The sequence below is a fragment of the Eumetopias jubatus genome, unplaced genomic scaffold (assembly GCF_037043125.1).
Source record: "Eumetopias jubatus isolate StellerSeaLion01/CBP00866 unplaced genomic scaffold, mEumJub1_p1.0 scaffold_2, whole genome shotgun sequence".
Classification (NCBI taxonomy): Eukaryota; Metazoa; Chordata; class Mammalia; order Carnivora; family Otariidae; genus Eumetopias; species Eumetopias jubatus.
Genome location: NW_028274808.1, coordinates 24,567,586 through 24,590,501, shown reverse-complemented (window position 1 = coordinate 24,590,501; position 22,916 = coordinate 24,567,586). Strand labels below are relative to the sequence as shown.

Below are 22,916 nucleotides of genomic sequence, written 5' to 3'. Positions count from 1 at the left end.
GAGGGAGAGCGACAAGCAGACTGCACTAAGTGCAGAGCCACGGGGCTCGATTTCAGAACCTGAGCTGAAATCAAGAATCAGATGCTTAACCAACTGAGCCACCCAGGCGCCCGAGGATAATGTTTCATATCATGACAGGAATTTGGGTTATACAGGTATATGCATTTGTCAAAACTCAGGAAATGTGCACTTAATTTTTGTGAATGTCATTGCATAATTATTTTACAGTAAAAGAAAAGAAACTGTAAGTAATCTTGAATAGTAGTTAATGATATGCATGCCAAAGCGAATAGGCAAAGTATACAGATTTATACAATGTATGTGCAAATGCATAAAAAATAAGATATACTGGCAGATGGCTAGTGGAATGTGTACATGTGTGATTAAAGACATACAGGACTATGATGATGGAGGAATCTAGCTGGAGGTATATAGGTGGTCACTATAAGATGCTTTCAACATTGAGTACATTTGAAAATTTTCATAATAAGATGTTGGGAAAGAAGATGTGGTCTCAGACCTTAAAAGAATATCCGTTTAGTTTGTTTTGGTTAAAATTTGTAAAACATTATGCTATGGAGATCCAAATAGGAAAACTGTTAATTGATGCTAATGATTGACTGTCATTGACTATTAAAATTCAAAGAATAGTAATGACATATAGGGATGCTTTTAAGATATATTTTGATTCCCACTGCTAAAATACCATATTAATATAAATGCTATATCACTCAATGTCTGTATTTTACAGTTATTTCAGGGAGAGGGATATCTAGAAAGAATATCGGATATTAATTACTTTACCTAAAAATTCAAAAATTTGAGATAAGTTTACTGGGATAAAAGTAAACTCATTTCTACTTCCATATTGTGAAATTTCCAATATTTAAAAAATAATAAATATATGTAATAAAATCCCAACAAAAATCTCCATAGTCTCTTGAAACTTAAAACATTATGTTAAACTATTCTGGAAGAAAAGTACAGGGGTACCTGGGTGGCTCAGTCACTTAAGTGTCTGCCTTTGGCTCAGGTTGTGATCTGGTGGTCCTGGGATCAAGTCTCGCATTAGGCTTCCTGCCCTGAGGGGCGCTTGCCCCTTCCTCTGCCTGTCTCTTTCTCTGTCTCTCATGAATAAATAAAATCTTAAAAAAAAAAAGTATGTGTGACACTTAATAGATTTTAAAAATGAAGTTAAATTGGGGAAAAAAAAGTATGTGTGACACTTAATAGATTTTAAAAATGAAGTTAAGTTGGGAGATTTTCCTTTTAAAATTAGAAATTAATATTGAAATTAGTTTAATTAAAAATGAGATTGGAATTAAAACTAGAAATTTGTCAATGGAACACAATATAATCTAAAACAGATCAAAAGTATTTATGAGAGATTAGTTTCTGAGAAATGTAGCAATCATTTTGGGTGGAAAGTAGGTTATTTAATCAATAATTCTTAATAAATTGACTCTCCATACTAAAGACACTAACATTACTTAACATACTCTGCAATAATAATTTCCAGTTTTAACTATTCAAAATATAAAAACTAATAAATCACAGACTGTAATTTTCCATGGAAAATTAGAAGAAAATTCAGAACATAATTTCCCATTTTATTTATACAAAACATAAAACTAAGAAATAATTACCTACTGTACAAAACAAATGACAGAAAATTAGAAGAACATACAGGAGATATCCAAATACAAAAAAAAAAAAAGAAAGAAAGAAAACCTTTGAAACAAGATGGAAAGCCCCAAAATCATAAAGAAAAAGAATTGATAAATCTTACTACCTAAGTCTTAGGTTCTATTGGTTTTTTCTGAATACCTTGGACTTCTCAAATAAGCCTAGAATCTCTATAGAAGTCCTGGACTTAGACATTATGGAGCTCGAACATTCCAGAATACTCTGGAACTCAAATTAGACTAAACCTGTATTCCCTTCTAGAACTATCTAATAAGCAAACTCTTGGCAACATAGGATCAACACTTAAATTTAGAAATTTTAGACATTTAGAATTTTAGAAATTTAAAACATTCTCCAAAAGGACCTGTAGAAAAATGAAACCCATGTTTATTTGCAAAGCTTGTGAATTTCTATGTGATTAGTCATTGGAATTAGTGAAGTACAATTGTGTTCATTTTGAAAGCATTATAGCAATCATGGCAACAGATTTCAGACTAGCTCTTACAGTGGGTACCATGAGATTCTAGCAGAGAAAAGGAGTAATGTTGAACTCAAGTCACCGTTATCACCTGTTTTTTTCCAAAAAATTCTGTTTTCACTGTGTTTACACACCAAAGATGCAACAAGATTTTGTTTTTAAGGTGTTAGGCGAATCTCCATTTGAGAATGAGTGCCCTAGGTCTTTAGAAAAATTCTCAATATTCTGAGAAAGGAATTCAGACTCCTTTTAAAGTAAGTTAGTTGCGAGATGCAATGACTACATAGAAACTTAAGCAGAACTTAAGCATCATGTACCTCGCTCTTCATAAATATTTAACACGGTGTCAGGCACGTAGTGGGCACTCATGAACTATTTTTTATTTCGATGACGGAATGAATGGAAAAGTGAACGGAAAAATGTTTTAGGGGAAAAAGAAAACAAAGCAAACTGTGACCTGAATATACAAGCAATTTTAATGTCTTAGCACTTCAAGCTGAGTTTTCTTCAGCTGCAAATCACATTGTTTCTGTTGCCTCTAAACTAAAACTAAAAAACAGTTTTTACTGTTTTCTGCCTATCTGCACTTTCCATTATGGTCTCTTTCTTCAAATTCGATCAAACAAATTTCTAGATCAGTTGTTGCTCTGTGTTCCCAAGATTAAACGCTAAGACAAGCTTCTCATAATGGTCACTTGGTATTAACTCTAAATAAATATGTAAATACATACATAGCATGGAAGAGTAAAAGGGAAGAAGAAAGAAAGGCAGAGAGGAAGGGGAAAAAGGGAGAGGGAAAAGGGGAGGGGAGGGGAGGGGAGAGGAGCAGAATACTGTTTTATTTATTTTTTTTTCCAGCAAATTTATCTTAGCCTTTCATTGAAAAAACAACTCAATGCAAAATCCTTACCACCTTACACATGGCGGCTTTTCCTTTAACATAGCCATGATGTAAATGACATCTATGTGTTTTCGGAGATTAATTTGGAGCCTGTAAACTTAACATTTCAGTTTAAAATTATATTCATACGAGAATGAACATGATGAAAAGATGCCAGTTACATCATTAAATATTAATTCATTTTACTGAAATGAATCCAATTCTGGATTCTTTTTTTTCTTTGTTTCCCCTTGGAACAGTTAATGAAACTCAGATCCAAACAATCTTTGGGCGATATACAACGAGCTTCATCACTCCTCACCAGAGAATGGAGAAACTCTTTTGGACTGTAATAATTTAGCCATATGTTAATTTAAGAAATAAAAAAGGAAAATGTTCCTACTTGGGTTATTCTGGACACATATACTGTTATGTCCTTACTGACTATTCAACATGTTTTCTCACCTTTTTAACACATAGGTCCCTACTAAAAACCAATGTCACTTTATATAAGACAGCATAGAAAATCTACAAGTATTGGTTTGAAGTGCACATGGAAACTAGCGGAGAATTTGGCACACATGAAGCACTCATCAAACATTGGTTGAATAAAACTGTAGAAATGGACTTCATGTCCACACCAAAATACCACCTATACTTTTTAATAAACCTTTTGAAATGGACCTGTCTGAAGTCTTTCATTCTCAACAAAAACAAAATTAAAGACAACACGGCTACTTACTCCCCAAATTACCATTCGATTTAGCTGGCCAACCAACCTCACCTTGTTGATTAGAATTAGGTGTCAACTAAGAGTACTTCTTACTGCCCTGAAAGGAAAATTTTCAGCAGGACTTGTAAAAATCTTGTCAGACGCTCTGCTTTTAATCTTCATGTACACAAATAAATAATTGAACACCCCCATCATTACTGTGCTTTGCTTCTGTTTCAGTTTTCGAATTTAGATCAGTAACACTCATCTTGGGGGTTGCTGATTTGCTTTTAGCACTAGCAGATAAGCTTAGCTTAGTGCAAGATTTAAATTGATGGATAATTAGAAAACAAAACCCAGAAACACTATACACTAATTATAATTTAATTCACATTCACACTTATACATTTTGAGACATGTCAACAAGGTAATTAAAACAGCAGTTCTTATTTCTCTTTTGGCAATAGATTTTCATAATGAAAATCATACAATGAGTATATAGTTACTGAAACGTTAGAAGTAAAAAGAGGTTTCTTTTAGAATGGCATAATTTAAATAACTTTTTATTGAATGAATCACTAAAGTCTGGCATCTATACTAAAACACAGTTCTAAAACAATTGAAGTTAATGTTGGCCACATGGGTCTTAATAACACAGTAACTGCGACATTTCTTACATTACATGCACTGAACATCTTCGCTATTCAGTTTTGCTATTTCAGCAGTTCAAATGAACAAATATTTATCAGACACAATTATATATGAGACACATGTTGACTGCTATAGCACTAAAGATAAACAAGGAAGGATGCAGATCCTGGTCTGATGGAACATACAACCTAGTTAGATGAGGAGGGATAAGATAAATAATTACACAAAAATGTTGAATTCCTAACTGAAAAAAGAGCCATAAGTTAAAACTATAACACACCATGAGTTTATAAGTACTCTTCCACATCCTAAATCCTTGGGGTTTTGGCATTGAGTAAAAGATTATTTTTGTCTAATAAAAAATGCCTTGATCACAGGAAGACGGCCACCTTTTTCTGTTATTGTTAATCAGCCTGTTTGGATCTGGAATGCTGAGATACTGAGAAACTGAGTTCCTTAGGAAATTTTATCACAGAACTTTATATAAAGGTCTGAAAACTGTACTGTTGTGAAAGTATGGCTTTTTTTTTGCATTTAAATTTTTTTACTTTATTTTTCTATTTTCATTTGAACATCTTTTTTCACTCATCCAAACGGGAAGGGCTGAACCTGATCTTTATGAAATAATTTGGGTTTTGCTTAATATTTGTATTGTGTTTTCCAAGACAAAGACTGTCTCCCAGGTTGATATTTTGATTCAGCTTTAAAAATGACTTTTAATATGTGATTCATTTTTTTATTATCATTATTGTCTTTTTTTAATCCCATAGAAATGTATTTTGGAGTGTAATTTACCTACCAGAAAGTAATTATATAAAACATCTTTTTTTATTGACATATAAAGTTCTATTAGTTTTAGGTATGCTATATAATGATTTGATGTACAGATACATTGTGAAATGATTACTACATTAAGTTATATAAAATAACTTTGATCCCCAAACCTTAAGTTATTTCTTGAGTTAAGAACATCCATTGATCAGTTACTAGATTTTAATATTTCAACTTTTATTAACAGTTGCTGTGATTATCCTGGGAAGAATCCCTATAAAGTTGTCTCATGATTTTCTGGATAGTGAGGGCTGTTATGTACAACTGTGCCTCTTACAAACAGCACAGTATCAGGAAGCAGCCTATTCCATTGGAATTATTAGATTGAGGAGTCCATCATAGTGCAATTAAGCTCTGCCTTTTTCTGATTACTATTTGTATTTCCCTCAGCATAACACTCCCTGACCATTTATAGCTTTTTTCCTACTCTCTGCTTCCTCTTTCTTTCTGCCTATGTGTATCATGTGTTTCATTGTCTATGTCAGATTTTCCGGAATCCTGATTTTTATCAGTCCTCCTCTAAACTTCCTCTATAACTGCTTTTTCCACACTCTTCCTGCCTGACATATTTATTTTTATATTCATTGTATGTTTATTAGGGGCAAATATATATATAAGTTGAGAATAATAACTCACATTTTCTTGCCCTCAATCAAATACTTGACTATTTACCATGTAGGCAGGGAATGTCAACTTTTTACACATTTTCTATTTTACTTCTTTGTATATCAAGAGCAAACCAACAGTGATGGAAAGTCTGACAGAGCTGGAAGAGCCAGAACTTACCTGAGATCTTGGGAAGGTTCTGCTCTGATGTGAGGTGTTTCAACAGAGTGCCCAAATACTGCTCCTTCAGTGCCTGGACAGAACAGGAATCCAGTAGTCAGTACAAGCAAGTGGACACATACATTGGTTTTCATTTCTATTTTTATGCATCAAATATTCATCCAAAAAATGGCACAACTTGAAACAGGAGTACAGACAATGAAGGAGAAAAATTGGAAAAAAAAAGTGTTCAAGGTAATGAAAGGCCAAAAAGGGTAAATCTAAACGTCCCTCTATAGACCACTTTTGAGATGACCTTATTTAGCAAAATTCAGATTGACTGAGGATTTTCCCTCTCTGATCAAAGAGCAAAGATCATCTCCTCCTTTCTTGTTTTCCAGGTACATGAATTTGAGGGAGGGATAGGTCATAATACTCGGTTCTACCTTTCCACAAACAGCAGAGCATGGATGAAAATGTGGAGAGTGAGCTCTCTTGTAATGTATCATTAATTCTTTTAAAGACATAGGTCTCATGGGGCATTTGGCAATTTCCCTACACATAACACCAACCTTTCATTAGAGAGATTATCCACAGTACCTTACTTTGACCTTGCTGGAACTAAGTAAGGCTCTCTCTAAAACCATGAACTGCTCAAAATCATTTCATTACAGTTGACTTCATGTGGGGTCATACTTATCCAAAGAGGTCATGCACTCTAAGACTTTCCTAGGCAGTTGAATTATATTCTGTCTACACTTTCATTTATTGACTACATGTGATTTTCCAGATTCCCAGAGCCTTTCCATAATTTAACTGAGCTAAATAGAATGACCTTGCTTTTTAAAAATGCAAAAAAAATTATTAAATATGATGATGACAAAATCTCTTTTTTTTTCTTTTGTAATTTCACATAAATGTTTTAGATCATTCCCTTTGGAATAACTTTATTTTCTTTTGGCTTAATATTCATCAAACATTTTGGTGTAGGAACGTCATGTCTGCTCCATGGTGGCCTCTACATCAGCTTATTAATACAAATTATAGGAAATAATGCAAATAATACAAATAATGCAAATAAAAATATAAATTTTAAACCTATAAGACAAAGCTGCCTATGCTTATTGTGAAGAATAATGGGAAATATATTGATTCAATAAGCAATGAAGACATTTTCACTAGAAAACTAGAGCTAACACTTAAATTCCTTAAAAATATGTTGTTTTATGAGAAAATACACTAAAATCACCAGATGACTCCTCCACATCAAATAGCAATGCAGACCTTGATCTTGAATCAGAGAGAAAAGATTTTTTTCAAAGACTGTAACATGGTTTCATCTATCTTATGGTTCTAAGGGTAAATTTATAAGGTTCTGCAGCAGTAAATTCCTAAGATTACAGACTTCAGTTTATAAGTTAAAAGCTATTGGCATTTGTTGACCTCTCACTGGGTTTTAGTAGTTGTTGATGTTTGGTTTTGTTTTTTTTCTAAAAAGACTCTGTAAGGCCTATAATATATGGACAGACTATTGGAGCAATTATTTCTTTATGACGTTTGTTCTTTTGATATTTTGTAAGATATTTTATTTCTGTGAGTGGAAAATTCTTAGAGATAAGTCTTTGAAAGTAAATTAATGGTTTTAGATAAAACCCTCATTTTGTGGTTGTGGTGCTGGTGGGGCATTTGAGACAACATTCCAAGGTATAAATTTTCATATCTCAAGGAAAGACTCTTTTAGCATTTTAAAAGAAGATATAACTCCTAGAAAGAATAGTTATCCATGTGCAAAGTTTAAAAATTAATTTCCACTATTCTGTGACTTCGAAAACTTCCCAGACAAGATGAGAGAAATATAATTAAAGAGTAGTTGCAATACTTTTCTTTTCCTTTTTTTAAAAGATTTTATTTATTTATTTGACAGAGACATAGCGAGAGAGGGAACACAAGCAGGGGGAGTGGAAGAGGGAGAAGCAGGCTTCCCGCCGAGCAGGGAGCCCACTATGGGGCTCGGTCCCAGGACCCTGGGATCATGACCCGAGCCGAAGGCAGACGCTTAATGACTGAAACACGCGGGCGCCCCCGCAATACTTATTTTCAAACATGGAATGGCACACATAGGAACTTTGTACAGAATATATCAGTAAAAGTAAAAGGGCAATGCTATCAAAGGTTTAATTTTCCAATGAGGATTAAAAACTGATAGAGGTCTTTAAGTATCAGTTTAGAAAATGTTTGATGATTAAAACAAAAAAAAAACCCAATTCTTGAAGAAATAATGTGTAATCATATCTCCTAAGGGGCTAGCTTGGAAACTGAATAAAATAACATAAATAATTAATTAACTATAAATCTCCAGATAATGAGAAAATTACTCTCATCCTCTCCATTATTGTCCTAGAATGAGCCAAAGGGGTAACAATTAATAAGCGACAACGATCATCTTAAAAGGAAATCAGTGAGGGGAAAATAAAAGCCATCTGAAGCAGGCACATACTCTCACAGTATAAAAAAATCAAAATTAAAATATATATTTCCTTCGAATTGGGAACTTTTACAAATGTCAGATGATTAGTAAGGTTGCCAGACTGTGCAATTAAATATATAGGACACCAAATTACCTTTGAATTTCAGGTAAATATGAAAAAATTATTCAGTATAAGTATGCGACATTTTCAGGGGACATACTTATAGTAAAATGGTATGGTGTTTATCTGAAACTCAAAATTGAATCACTATATTGTATACCTGAAACTAATGTTACACTACAGGTTAACTAAATGGAATTTAAATAAAAAAATAAAAAATAAAACACATATTTTTAAAATAATTAAATAAATAAATTGTAACCTATTCTCAAAAAAAAAAAATTTAACAGGGTGTCATGTATTATACCTGTTAACCCTAACTATCAGCCAACATTTGGTACAAAGAATACAGATGTGATTTACTCTTAGTTCAGGAAAATAAAGAATGTGTGATGAATTTCACATCTTAAGTTATAAAGCCACGAAAACTGAAAAGGAAGAGGGACAGAAAAAGAAGGTACACAACACAGACATCTATTTATATATATATATTTAAACTTGTTGATTAAATAAACATTTGTTGTTTATTGTTGTTTTAAGGGGCCATTCAAAAGGATACAACGTCCAAATGTTTGCTTGTATAGATGCTGAAGGGTATTTCAGATAATTTGAGGCGATGACGTTCTTTAAAGATATTGAGAAAACACAGACTTGACTATTGCAATGGTCAGGAAAGATGAGACAAGCAAACTTTAGGGTCAAAAAAGACTAGGTGTCATTTATATGATAAATTTGGCTGCAAAACACAATAAGAAGGATGGCATATTCTGCTTTGCTAGAGAGGATTAAGAGTATATATGGATTGTGATCCTACTTTACATTTAAAGACAGTTTAAGAAGTAAGTTTAAGACATATGTATATACTACCACTTTGAAGTTAGCCCACGGGAGGAGACAACCCCAGCTCCATTCTTACCTAAACGACTTGAGCAAGTTATTTAATCTGTCCAAACTTCAATTTCCATAGCTATAAATAAAGATAGAAATGCCAACCTTACAGGTTGGGTCAGGTTTCTCTTAAATAGGATATAAATGTGCCTGGTTCAATGTAAGAATTCGGTGTTCCTTAATTCGCTCTCTCTGCCACTTTTCTTTATGAACATCACCACAGAAGAGGTACACATTGTGTTTGCAGAATTAAGGGTCCAACATGGGTTCACTCATTAATATGTGAAATCTCTATTCCCAAAATGCCAGCTTCAAGTAACATGGTCTCATGCTGAATTCTGAAATCTGAAATTTAGACATTGTAAAGAGATTCTTAAATGTTAGATAGTAAGTGCATTTTATTAATCCAGACTCTATTCAGTAATCAAGGAATTCCCTAATGCCTAGGTACCACATAAGATAGATTAATGCCCAAATAAGAAAGAAAGAAACTCTGAGAAAAAAGTTTCTTCTAAATAAAAAATTCTGTCCAGGACCATCTTCCTTTCAATTGAACTTTATCCTGTTGTTTAAAAAAATGTGGAAAAATGAAAACAAAAATGCATAGTAGACCCTGTACTACCTATGATGGGTGATTGTGATTTTTCTGTTTTATATTTATTAGCTCTCTGTGCAGGATATCCTGGGAATTCATCATCCAAGCAACTGGAGTAGGTGAAACAGTCATTAACTCCCCCAGGGTTTTAGCTTCCTTTTGAAAGTCAAAGGAAAAAGTAGTATAGGACGCCATTCCTTAGAATATTTCTCTTCTTTTCTTTCTTTCTTTTTTTTAAGACTTTATTTATTTTAGAGGTAAAGAAAGAGAGAGACAGAGAGAGAGAGCACCAGGAGGGGGAGAAGCGGGGGGAGAGGGACAAGCAGACTCCCCACTGAGCAGGGAGCCCTACGTGGGGGTTCGATCCCAGGACCCTGAGATCATGACCTGAGCCAAAACCAAGAGTCGGGCACTTAACCAACTGAGGCACCCAGGTGCCCCAGAATATTTCTCTTCTTAATGAGAAACCTCAGTCATTCAATTTATAAGAATTCCAAGCTAGCAATTAGTTCTCTGAACTTGGGGCGGGGAGGAATCAGTCTTGATAGCCCCACCACCTCCAATATCCAGTCCATGGGACTGTTAGGAGACTTAAATCATCAAAACATTTAATAAACTTGAGACAGCACTTCAAATTCCTCCACTGGAATAGGGCTGAAGTCCTGGGTGAATTCATCTAGGTCTCAGAGGCAAAAATAATCCTTTTTATTCATTATCTTCAAGTTTGATCCTGTGCTATGAAACGTACACAATTTCTTCTGTTAATTACAGTGAAAGGCTCTTTACAAATTGTAAAATCTTTCTTTTTTTTTTTTAATTGTATTTGAGATCAGGACCTTTTTTCACTCTGTAGTGCCACTTCCTAGCCCGTTATGTAGTGTAAGATAGGCATCCATTAATATGTCTCTCTGAAGCTGTGGGAAGTGACATGAAGAACACAGCAGCACGTGCGGGCCCAGAAGAGACTGGGCTTCCCTGGGGTCTCCGTATCAGCCGGTCCAAGGGGCTTCGGAAGAGAAGGCTAAGCCTGGCATGGAAAGTCTATTGTTCTGGAGAGTCAGAAGAAAAGAGAGAAAAGCCAGATGGGAGGAGAACAAAGGAATCAGGAAAGGGTGGGACCCTCACGCTGTGGGACAGAGGCTCGAGAGAAATAGAAACATTTAAATTCTATTTTTTAGGTCATTTGTCTTGATGCTTGCCAAATGGGCTCTCCTGCTGCCTTCAGTTTTTCAATAAAATCTACCATGATCATTTATATGTTTTGAGGTTTTTATGTAGTAGTATTATTTTGGAGGGGACCAAGAAGGGAATGAGTTTTACATGCAGATCAATATAGGACAGAAGAGATAACATGAAAGGAAGTCAAGGCCATGAGGCCAAGGAGCTTAAGAGAACATAACCTCTCCTGCTCTCTGCCTGCAATGCATAGGAATCCTAGGCAGCATTTTAAATTTCTACACTAGACTACGGACGAAGTCCAGGGCAAATTCATATACCACCTAGGCACCAGAAAGTTCCAATGTATTCATTATTTTCAAATTTAAACCTATACCAATGATTATTTCAGTATTTGAAATAATCTTTCATGCCTTGCTTTCTTTTTCCTTTATTTGCACCTCTTTCCCTCCAAATCTAAATTGGTAAAGTCAAAGATTCGAAGGTGAACAGTTTCATTCTATTCCCAGATCTGCCTCTAATTTGTTTTTTGATATTTGATAAGTATTTAAAGCCCTCTGGTTGCCATTTGTAAAATGAGGCACTCAGAGGCGCCTGGGCGGCTCAGTCAGGTAAGCGCTTACTCTCGATTTCAGCTCAGGTCATGATCTTGAAGTCATGGAACTGAGCCCCATGTCAGGCTCTGTGCTCAGTGCAGTCTGTGTCTTTTCCTCTCCCTCTCTTCCTTCCCTCATGCTTACTCTCTCTCTCTCTCTCAAATAAATAAATCTTTTAAAAAATTAGGCACTGAATAACATGATCTCTAAGGTACCTTCAGTTTCTAACAGTCACAGTTAATATGAATTTTTTCCCAAACATGTCAAAATGTGTATATTATAACTCTTCTCATTTCTCCTTAAATAGAAGTGGAAATGAGTTTATCCCTACAAATCAAAAGAAAAAAATACTTTAGAGAAAGAATGGAGTAATCATATTGGCAAAAGTAAGCTATTAACTGTCATTTCTTCTACTCCATTAGAAAGAGTTTCTATGACTCCTGCAAGCACATCGTTACCCTTAAAATGTCAACACATTTCAACATACATCTCCCACTTGTGTTATTTTAATGATCTAAATGGTGCTCCTGCTTCCAGCTAACTCCACAAAACACAACCTACATGGGTCTAGATTAAACTTACCAAACCTCTTCATATCTCACCCCTGCAAAGAGCTGTATTATTTTCTTGGATACTGCTTCTCCCCAGCATACAAGACTTCCATAGTCTGGGCCAATCCACCTGCTCAGCCTTCTTTTCCTCTACTCATCTATGAAGTCTCTTTACTACTTTTCCCACCTTTTAAGGTAAATGTAATCTGTTCATCCTCTGAATATATTTAGGGTTTATTATCTGTCATGCTCATTTAGATCTTACCATATCTATCCTAAAATTTTACATTTTAAATTATATGTATCGCTCCGCATCTAGAGTTAAAAAAAATCGAAGACATACTGCTCATACCCCACTGGATTCTGATGCACAACATGGTGTCTTACATATGTAAGATAATTAATAAATATTGATCCTTATCAATATTGGTAAGGATCAATATTTCAACGACATTCCTTTGAAAGTTTTTTTTTCTCCTGTTTTTAATGTTAGTTTGATGAATGGTACAATCATGTCTTAAACACTTTTTAAAAAAGATTTTATTTATTTATTTGTCAGAGAGAGAGAGAGAGAACATGAGTGGGGAGAGGGAGAAGCAGGCTCTATGCTGAGCAAAAAGCCCTATGGGGAACTTGATTCCAGGATCCTGGGGTCACGACCTGAGCTAAAGGAGATGCTTAACCAACTGAGCCACCCAGGTGTCCCCTAAATACTTAATCCGGAAGCTGGGAAGTATACTGAAATGTCCTTTCTTGTTCAACTTTCTTATTAGTTTACTTCTTTCCACAACTTCAATATCACTTTTATTTTCTCTCAATTATTCCTCCATACCACTGCCAACTAACACTCTAAAACAAAGGTGAGGGGCGCCTGGGTGGCTCAGTCATTTAAGCGCCTGCCTTTGGCTCAGGTCACGATACCTGGGTCCTGGGAAGGAACCCCACGTCAGGCTCCCTGCTCAGCGGGGAGTCTGCTTCTCCCTCTCCCTCTGCTGCTCCCCCCAACTCACTATCTCTCTCTCCCTCTCTCTTTCTCTCTTGCTCCCTCTCAAATAGATAAATAGAAATCTTTAAAACAAACAAAAACAAAAATCAAACAAAACTGTGCAATTCTCACTTACATTGCTTCCAGAATCCAATCATTTATAGAAGTCAAGTCCAAAAGCCTTAGCAGAATTTACCTCTTAGCAGTGCTACACATTTTACACTTCAGTGACAATAAAACTCTTGGAGATTTTGAGATGTTTACGAACTGTGATGAATACTGCTTCTTCCCAACATACCCCCATCCCTCTCCCCTTTGATGGTAATCTCTACAAATTCTTTGGGATCTGATTCCAGATTATTTTCTCTATGAAATAAACATTATCTGCATCTTTTTGGCTTTTCTTCCCTCTGCTCAGCTTCCCCAGCTCCTTGTGAAAATTACTGGTATAGCATTTATCATACTGCTGTGCAATTTGCTTTGACCTCTAACCCAATAACTTATGAGCTCCTTGAACTCAAGGACTTTGTCTTAATTAATTTTATACACTTAGCACTGATCTTAGATTCTGATATATAGTTGAGGTCAGTAAATGAAAGAATGGGAAGTAAAGAATGAAAGCAGGAAGACATTAAAAATTATTCTATTTATAATTTATATGTAAAACATGGGAACTTTCGGTTTCTTAACATATTTCTTTGTTTAATACTTCAATACAAATTGGGTTATTAATATCCTGAGGTGATGATCTGAATTTATTGAAACTGTTACTATGAGCCTAGCCAATGTTAATTATTCTAGCGAAACAGGGAAACAATATTGTTAAATTGTCTTTCTGATGGAAACAAAAAACAGCATGTTGTTCATTTGAGATGGGAGAATAAGCTGCCACAATTTCTGAAAATATATTATTTCAAAATCTGTTTTTACTTTTCAGTCAGCATTTTTTGTAATTTAAAAAATATCTGAAGGGATTTACTCCCAGATGCCAAATCATGTCCTCTCTTCCATTTCTGAAGGTTTTCAAAAGATAAAAAGAGATAATGGAAAATATACTTAATCAGATGGAAAATGCATTAGAATAAAACTATTTTCTTCAAGATGAAGTGTATTTCAAAAATATTTGATTTGTCACTAATAAAAAAAAGACTTAAAATATATCACAGGACTAGAAATAATGCAGACAGCCTTCTTGCTCAGATTTTAAAATGTTCAAGTAGTTTTTATTTTGCTAGTATTTATTTCTCTGATTATTTAAGGGAGAATACTTCTTCACTTGTTAATTCTTTCTATGGCTTTCAATGAAGCAAAAATAATTGAAATTTTAAAGCATGTGTGAAGTAAACAGAAGGGAAAAGAAAATAAATTATGTTCATATTGAATAAGTAGTTTGATGAAAATTACATCTAGGAAAAAGATACAGAAGTAACCCCTCTTTCAAGTTCCCACTTCCAGAAAATTTTTTAGAATAGTTAAGGAGAGCTTTCCTCATTCACTTTGAGACTATACACAGTCAGGAAATAATAAGTAATTCTAAGGTCTGTAATTACTCAGGTTGTCATTTTGCCCTTTACTTTACTTACATACACTAAAGGAATGAGAAGCAGTACATACCTAAGGCTTTTAGAAAATCCTAAATGAAAAGATGTCACCAAGAACATTTTTTAGTAAACATAATAGTCATAAGATTCTATTGTTATGGATTTATTAAAAGGCAGGAAGTTTTGAATTGATTTATCACTACATTGTAAACATTCTAATAGAAATTAAAATGTAAACCTATAAAATAACTTGGTAACAAATGAACTACCTATATTGTTTTTGTTATTTCTTTTTGTTAGAAAATTCATGAAAGATTAGTTCATGGTAAGATTTAGAAAATTAGTAAAACCAGATCTCTAGGTGAATTATCTTTTTACCACATTTAAATACTTTTTGGAAGCTTTGAAATACTTAAGTAGTATATTTTGTTTTGAGGTTTGGGCATTCTACCTACATGCAGATAGTATATCTAATACTAGTTTTGCTTCTTTAAGGTCATGTTCATTCTTATGCATGCCCATTTTCTGTGTAATCCTCTCCTTTAGAAACCAAATCATCGCTCAATCTATATGCAATTTAAGCTTTTTGGATCCTTGCGGAAATTCACTTATCTAAAAATCTACTGTCAGTTGCAAGAAAAACTCAGGTTGCTTTGGGGAAGAAAAGTGAATACCTTAATTCTGCCTTTTTGACATATTTTATTCCTCAGATTCTTCACCCCTATTTAGATTAGTCTCTGTAGAGAAGATGGGCTTTCTGCTTCTATGAGTCACAGGCAGGAAGACTGTTTCCTACTGGCCACTGTGCTGATCATTACCTAGTGGAATGCACAAGGATGGGGACTCATTGTCTCAGCAGTAGTTTCATTTCTTAATTTTCGCCCCCTAAGATTTTTGATCTACTGACATCGAATGGATACATTTCCATTGCTTTTTATGGAAAACAAAAATCAGTAGGGAAGTTGTCCAAAACAGATAGTACCTAATTGTCTTCAGTGGCTTCAGATATTACATTGTTTGTGGATTTATTTGAACTTTCCACTCTCTTTTTTCATTTTGAAAAAAAGCCCCACAACCTTGTATATTCAAAAGATGCTAATTCTGTAAATAGCTTTATGACCCTTAACTATATGGTTAATCTGTACAAAGTGACATGTGAACAAAAAGCTAGGACTTTTAACATGATATCACATTCAACACAATTTAGACTTTCCTTCTAATCTCAAGATTTCTAAATGACTGGGGCGGCTGGGTGGCTTAGTTGGTCAGGTCAGGATCTCAGGGTCCTAGGATCTAGCCTCACCTCATCATTGCTCCCTGCTTGGCAGGGAGTCTGCTTCTCCCTCTGCCCCTCCCCAAGCTCGTGCTCTCTCTCTCTTACCCTCTCTCAAATAAATAAAATCTTTAAAAAAAAAAAGATATCTCAGTGACTCTAAAACATCATCGTTTTACCTATGGTTTTCAGAGCATCTCTGTTGATGTGGACACAGTCAGAATCTGGAATGTTTGTACAGGCAATTTGCCTTGATATTTATGTTTTCACTCATTTAGTAATAACAACTGAGTTTTATAAAAATTCAGGTGAAAAATTCAAGTTTCAAAAGCTTATCCTGTAATAACACAAGAGCGTGGCATACACAGATAGAGCCCAAATGGGAAACAGCTAGGTACACAGACATTATTAAACAGGCGTTAATGCCAAAATAAATTTCCTTCATCCTTTCATTTATATGAGATTTTATTTTATTTTATTTTTTACCTTTTGTTGTTCCAGATTGCTCCTGTGAATTTTATGTTGTCACCCGCCATGTAATTCATTGTGTGCCAATAAGTAAACAAAGAGAGCGCCACTTATTTGGGTTTGTTTTTTACCCACAAGAGGATTGGTAGCATTACTTTTAATTAATGTAAAGAATAGCAGGTTTTTACCAGAATGTTGTTTCCCTCTATAATGGTATCTTCACCATGAACACTCATCATATTCCCCGCTCGGATTGCCGTGAATGCCTCTGCATGAGCTTTAGAGCGATTCCAAGCAGAGTAAGCCATTAGAGTTTTAGACAAATCATAACTTGTCTGAGCACCCATGGTTCGTAGGCAAGCCCAGGGATCTTCAAAATCCTTGAGGTATTATGTCACCCTGAATTTTATGTGCATGGTTTGTGTGCCACACCAAGTAGCTTTAAAGATGGTGGCCCTCTGAGCTCCAAAATAATGCTTCAGAGGTTAGCACTAGATCTTTTCATATAAATGGGTCTGTGCTCGTAAACTGGGGGGGGAGGTAATGTACAAGAGGATCATCTAGATTCATGATTTTATATATACATACACACACACATATATATGATTTATTTATTTATTTTAGAGAGAGAGAGAGAGAGCACATGTGCGAGTTAGGGGAGAGGTAGAGGGAGAGAGATAGGGAGAATCCTCTAGCAGACTCCCAGCTGAGCTCAGAGCCGGACGCCGGGCTCCATCCGAGGAACCTGAGATCATGACCCGAACAGAAATCAAGAGTCCGCTGCTTCACTGACTGAGCCACCCATGTGTCCCTGTGATTTTACATTTCTGGAATACTCTGATATGTTCACCAAATATTTCACCATGGACCTCTCAAGCAGAGATACAATATTTTCAATATAAAGGTTTCATTTTTTTCTAGAAAGAATAAGTTGTGACACAAACATACACATCTGTGTGTGTGTGTGTGTGTGTGTGTGTGTGTGTGTATGAATGGAGAGTATAGCATCACACTGAGGAGTACCAGACCCAGATGTTTTAGTTTATGAGTCCTGACAATATTCTCCAAAGAAAATTCCAATCTAATAGAAACTTGTCCAGGGAACTGGAAAAGAGAAAACACGATGCCTTAATATATGAAGGATATTTTCAATACCAAACCCAGACAAGAACTGCACAAGACAGAATATTTGTTCATGGGTATAGATTCAAAGATCCTAAAGAAAATATCATGTTGAAACCAACAGTAAAGTAAGAAATATCAGGATCATTTCTTTAGTATTTATTACATGAATGTAATTTTTGTTTAACAGCAGAAAATTAATTAATAAAATTCTCCATACTAATTTATGCCTGGAGAACATTTTATAATCATAGCAAAAGATTCAGACCTACCACTCAAAAAGTTCACGTTTTTCCATGATTAACAACAACCACCACAATAACAATTTCCACCTTTGAGAAAAATAGGAATGCAGGTAAACTTTCGCCCACAGGTTAGAGTCATCTACAACAAAATCCCAAAACCTACAACAACCTCAAACTTACTGGTGACACAGTAAAACATTTCCCTTATGGGTAACAGCCGTGAAAGCGTGATGTGGTTTTACTTTTTGCCTAGAATCACCACTTGGATTCAAGTCCCCACTATAGTTCTTATACAACCACGTGGAAGGAAGGGAAGGGAAAATGCAGGTACATGAAAAGCATATTGTTTGGGGAAAAAGTAACAAAATTTTCATGCTTCATATATAATACGGTTTCTACACAGGAAACCTAAAAGAACATACAGATGATTTAATAAAATTAGTAAGAGAACTATTTTGACTTAAAGTTTAATAAAAGTTCTGGAAACCCTTTATAGAATGAATTATTAAATTTAACCAAAAGATATTAAAGCAATTTTAAATGTTAGAAGAATATAATGTGATCATAAATAAGAAGATATGAATCTAAAGTTGTTAATTTCCCCCAAAACCTTGAATAGATTTAGTACAATCTCAGATCATCGATGATATTTTCATGGAATTTGACAAGCTGATTCTAAATCTATCTGGAAGAATATTGGGCGAAGAATAATAAGGCAATTCTGAACCCCTTTGCAGAGTTTCCCTACCAGATCACAAGACATACATAAAGTTCTAGTTACTAAGTCAGTGTGGCTCTGGTAGAGAGAGAAAGCCATAGACAGTGGAATAAAGAAGGCGCCAGAAACAGACCAGCACACTTACATCTGTATGGGAAGTTGATTTATGACAGTCACTACTAAATGTAAGTGGGGAAACAAGTGACTAGTCAATAAATGATGCTAGGATAATTGTTTACACATATGGGAAGATCAAATTGTATTTATTACTGCAAAAATAAATTTCAGCAGGATTAAAAATGTGATGGGCAAAGTTATAATGAATTTCTGAATTTAAGAATTTATTCTGAAATTAAGAATTTCTGCTGAACAAAGGACAGCATAAGAAATTGAAATAAGGCAAACCTTGATCTTGGAGAAAATATTTGTAGCACATGTAATTGACAAAGACCAATTTCCAAATATATAAAGAACTCTAAAAAGTAATTGAGAAAAGTGAAACTCACAGAAAATGACTAAGAACATGGAGAGATACTTCACAAAAAAAGGATCATTAAAGTTCAATAACATCTGAAAACACAGTTCAGATCATTTGTAATCAAATGAAACAAATGAAAACTGCATTGTGGTACCAAGTTAAACCCTTTGGTCTTGCAGAAAGTTTAAAGTCAAAAATATATTTGTTATGGGAAGGTGTGGATACATTCTTAAGACAGAAAAAATAAAAAGCTTTAAGAAAACAATAAATTTGACTATATTAAGATAAAATTTTTCTTTACAATAAAAAGACCCTTAAGCAAAGTTAGATAAAAAACACATCTTCAACAGCAAATATAACTGATACACAATTAACATCCAGAAAACATAAGGAACTCCTACAGATCAATAAGAAAACAAAAACTCATTAAAAAAATACCAATGAGTAATTCACAAAAAGAGAAACCTGAACAGTCAGTACACTGGGGGAAAAAATGCTCCATGTCACTACTAATCAGGACATTATAAACGAAAACAGAAAAGAGATGTAATTGTATTTGAATCTTTTCTAGTGACCTGGATACTAGAAAAGTCGGCCTGTCATGTTGGTTTCTATTATCTTCATGGCTGAAACAAAGCTTTATTTACTATTTTCCACTTTAGGGTCACAGCAAATGGATGCCATTATGTGGCTGTTTGGAAAGTGACTAAAGTATTTGTGGAATTTATAGAAAGTGCATTTTTCACTGAAAATAAAACCTTTTCTGGAGTTTGTTTTTATTTTTTTTAGATAGCCATTTTGAAATAACATGTCTTACCAAATTTCCACACTTGTTTCAAATTAAAATGTTTTGTTTTTTTTCTTAAAATCCTAAATAGAAATCAGGCTCAAAGTTAGATGATTTAAAGTCTGCTATTCAGTTAAATGATTGTGTGCTGATATTTATTTTGTCAGTTCACTACACAAAGTATCAGAAAGTATATAATTTTCAGTAGGGTGACATTGGAGGGGACATGCAATACCACAGAAAACAGCTCAATGTGTTGTCTCAGTAGGTCTCACTAGCAGTGTGGCATTGAATAAGTCACTTAGCTATTTAAAATCTTCATTTTCTTATGTGTAAAACAAAACGAAACTGTGTGCTGTGTGTCCTTTCTTCCTCAGAGAACTGTGTGAGATTTTTTTTTTTTTTTAAAGATTATTATCAGGGTGCCTGGGTGGCTCAGTTGGTGGAGCCTATGATTCTAAATCTCGGGGTTGTGGGGCGCCTGGGTATCTCAGTCGTTAAGCATCTGCCTTCAACTCAGGTCATGATCCCAGGCTCCTGGGATCGAGCCCCGCACCGGGCTCCCTGTTCAGTGGGAAGCCTGCTTCTCCCTCTCTCACTACCCCTGCTTGTGTTCCCTCTCTCGCTATGTATCTGTCAAATAAATAAATAAAATCTTTAAAAAAATATATCTTGGGGTTGTGAGTTCGAGCCCCATGTTGGGTGTGGAGATTGCTTAAAAATAAAATCTTAATACAAATGTAGGGATCTGAAGTGGCATGTGCACCCCGATGTTTATAGCAGCAATGTCCACAATAGCCAAACTGTGGAAAGAGCCAAGATGTCCATTGACAATTGAATGGATAAAGATGTGGTGTATATATATATATATAATGGAATATTATGCAGCCATCAAAAGGAATGAGATCTTGCCATTTGCAACGACGTGGATGGAACTGGAGGGTGTTATGCTGAGCGAAATAAGTCAATCAGAGAAAGACATGTATCATATGACCTCACTGATATGAGGCATTCTTAATCTCAAGAAACAAACTGAGGGTTGCTGGAGTGGTGGGGGATGGGAGGGATGGGGTGGCTGGGTGATAGACATGGGGGAGGGTATGTGCTATGGTGAGCGCTGTGAATTGTGCAAGACTGTTGAATCACAGACCTGTACCTCTGAAACAAATAATACACTATATGTTAAAAAAATAAAATCTTAAAAAATAGAAGATTACTATCTATATTATATCTGTATCATTTATATCTGTATCTATATCTACATATACTTCATGATTGCCTAGCATTATTGGTTATGTGTAAAGTCAGTTTAGAAGACTTTGTGATTGGGCGTCTGGGTGGCTCAGTCAGTTAAGCGTCTGACTCTTGATTTCAGCTCAGGTCTTGATCCCAGGGTTATGAGCTCAAGTCTTGCATTGGGCTTCATTCTGGGACATGGAGCCTACTTTTAAAGAAAAAAAAAAAAAGACTTAGTGATCTATGGTGGCTCAGGAATATGAGAATTTCATTCATTGATGATGAGAGGGTGAATAACGAATACCTTCCAGACTCCTTATACTTTGAACAAACAATTCAATTTCAAGGAATTTATCCTGAAGAGACATATTTGTATACAAAGATGTTGCTACAAGGAATTGAATGATAGCCTTGTTTAGGTTCATTGACTACAATCCAAATGTCCAATAATAGGGGAGTAATTAATAAACTATTGTGGTTCAATAAAATGGACTAGTTTTAACCATTTAAAAAAGACGATAGCATTGAATGACATGAATTAAAAATGAATATTAGATTTCCATAAGGTATGAATAAATATCTATGTTCTTAAAGGGCCTCATAAAATCTTCACTGGTCAACATTCATCATTTGGCAGCTTTCTTCATTTCCCCTCCCTGGATTTAGGCCCTTTTTTTCTCCTTCATCTGATTAGAAACTCAAACATATTGCTTAATTTGCAGAGAAATTTGGGAAACATTATTTCCTCTTAAAGCTTTCTACTTTAACTTATAAAAAAAGCTTTCAAAGTAATTTTCCTTTTTATATATAATTCTTAAAAGGTAGAAGTATCTTAATTACATGTCATCTTAAATAGAAGTGTTTAAGTAAATGTCTAAAGATAAATCACTATCTTGAGAGGTTATGAGATTTCTGTCAAGTGCTGAAAGAGAGAATGATCACATTACAAAGACATAATAGAGAAAATTTAAACTTGGTGGGAAATCTGGAATAATCAAAATTTTAGATAATTTTTAAGGCTGAGATTCCATATTTATTTCACCTATCATGCAATGAAGGATGGACAGGTAAAAAGACTGGCTGCTGAAAGCTTACTCTGATCCACTTGTTCTAAAGTCCAAACCAACAAGGGTAATTACCAATGATTACCAAAAAATAATTCATTTCATTTCTCAGTCAGAAACTTAAAAGAGGCTATACAATGAAACACAAATTCTTCACCAGTTTTGTGTGGGTTTTGTATTTGTATGGGGGAGGAGGCCTGATGCTGAAAGAACTGTGGATAAATAAGAAACTTGATCCTATAAATGAATTATTCTACTTGATTTAGAGAGATTTATAACATTTATATTGTGATTAAGCTATCCTAAAACATCTTCCTTCCCAATTTTGCAGGCATGTCACATGAGATGAAGAATTCATGTCTGGAACCATGATCAAAACCTATGTATTTTATTTTCCGAATGAATTAGGCAAATTTCCTTGGCTCATGTCTGATTTCAGCCAACAGATGTGGAGGACAGTTGTAGAGCACCTCGGACTCATATTCACTACACATCACTTCAAGAATGTTCCGAGGACATCTCTGCTTCTCAGAGCCCCGGGGAGCAGGCTCAGAACAAGCAGCACCCAGGGATTACCCAAATGCCTTGCCAGGGAGTCAGTA

At 34.8% G+C, this 22,916-nt stretch overlaps 1 protein-coding gene across 3 annotated transcripts in view; it reads right to left on the bottom strand.

Moving 5' to 3' along the window:
• SGCZ (sarcoglycan zeta) overlaps positions 1-22,916 on the bottom strand; it is a 463,311-nt gene that overhangs the window by 19,463 nt on the left and 420,932 nt on the right. For all 3 annotated transcript variants that reach the window (XM_028099878.1, XM_028099879.1, XM_088020938.1), the window contains one exon: positions 6,025-6,097. In XM_028099878.1, coding sequence (XP_027955679.1) covers positions 6,025-6,097 — 73 coding nt within the window. The remainder of the gene's footprint in view (positions 1-6,024; positions 6,098-22,916) is intronic.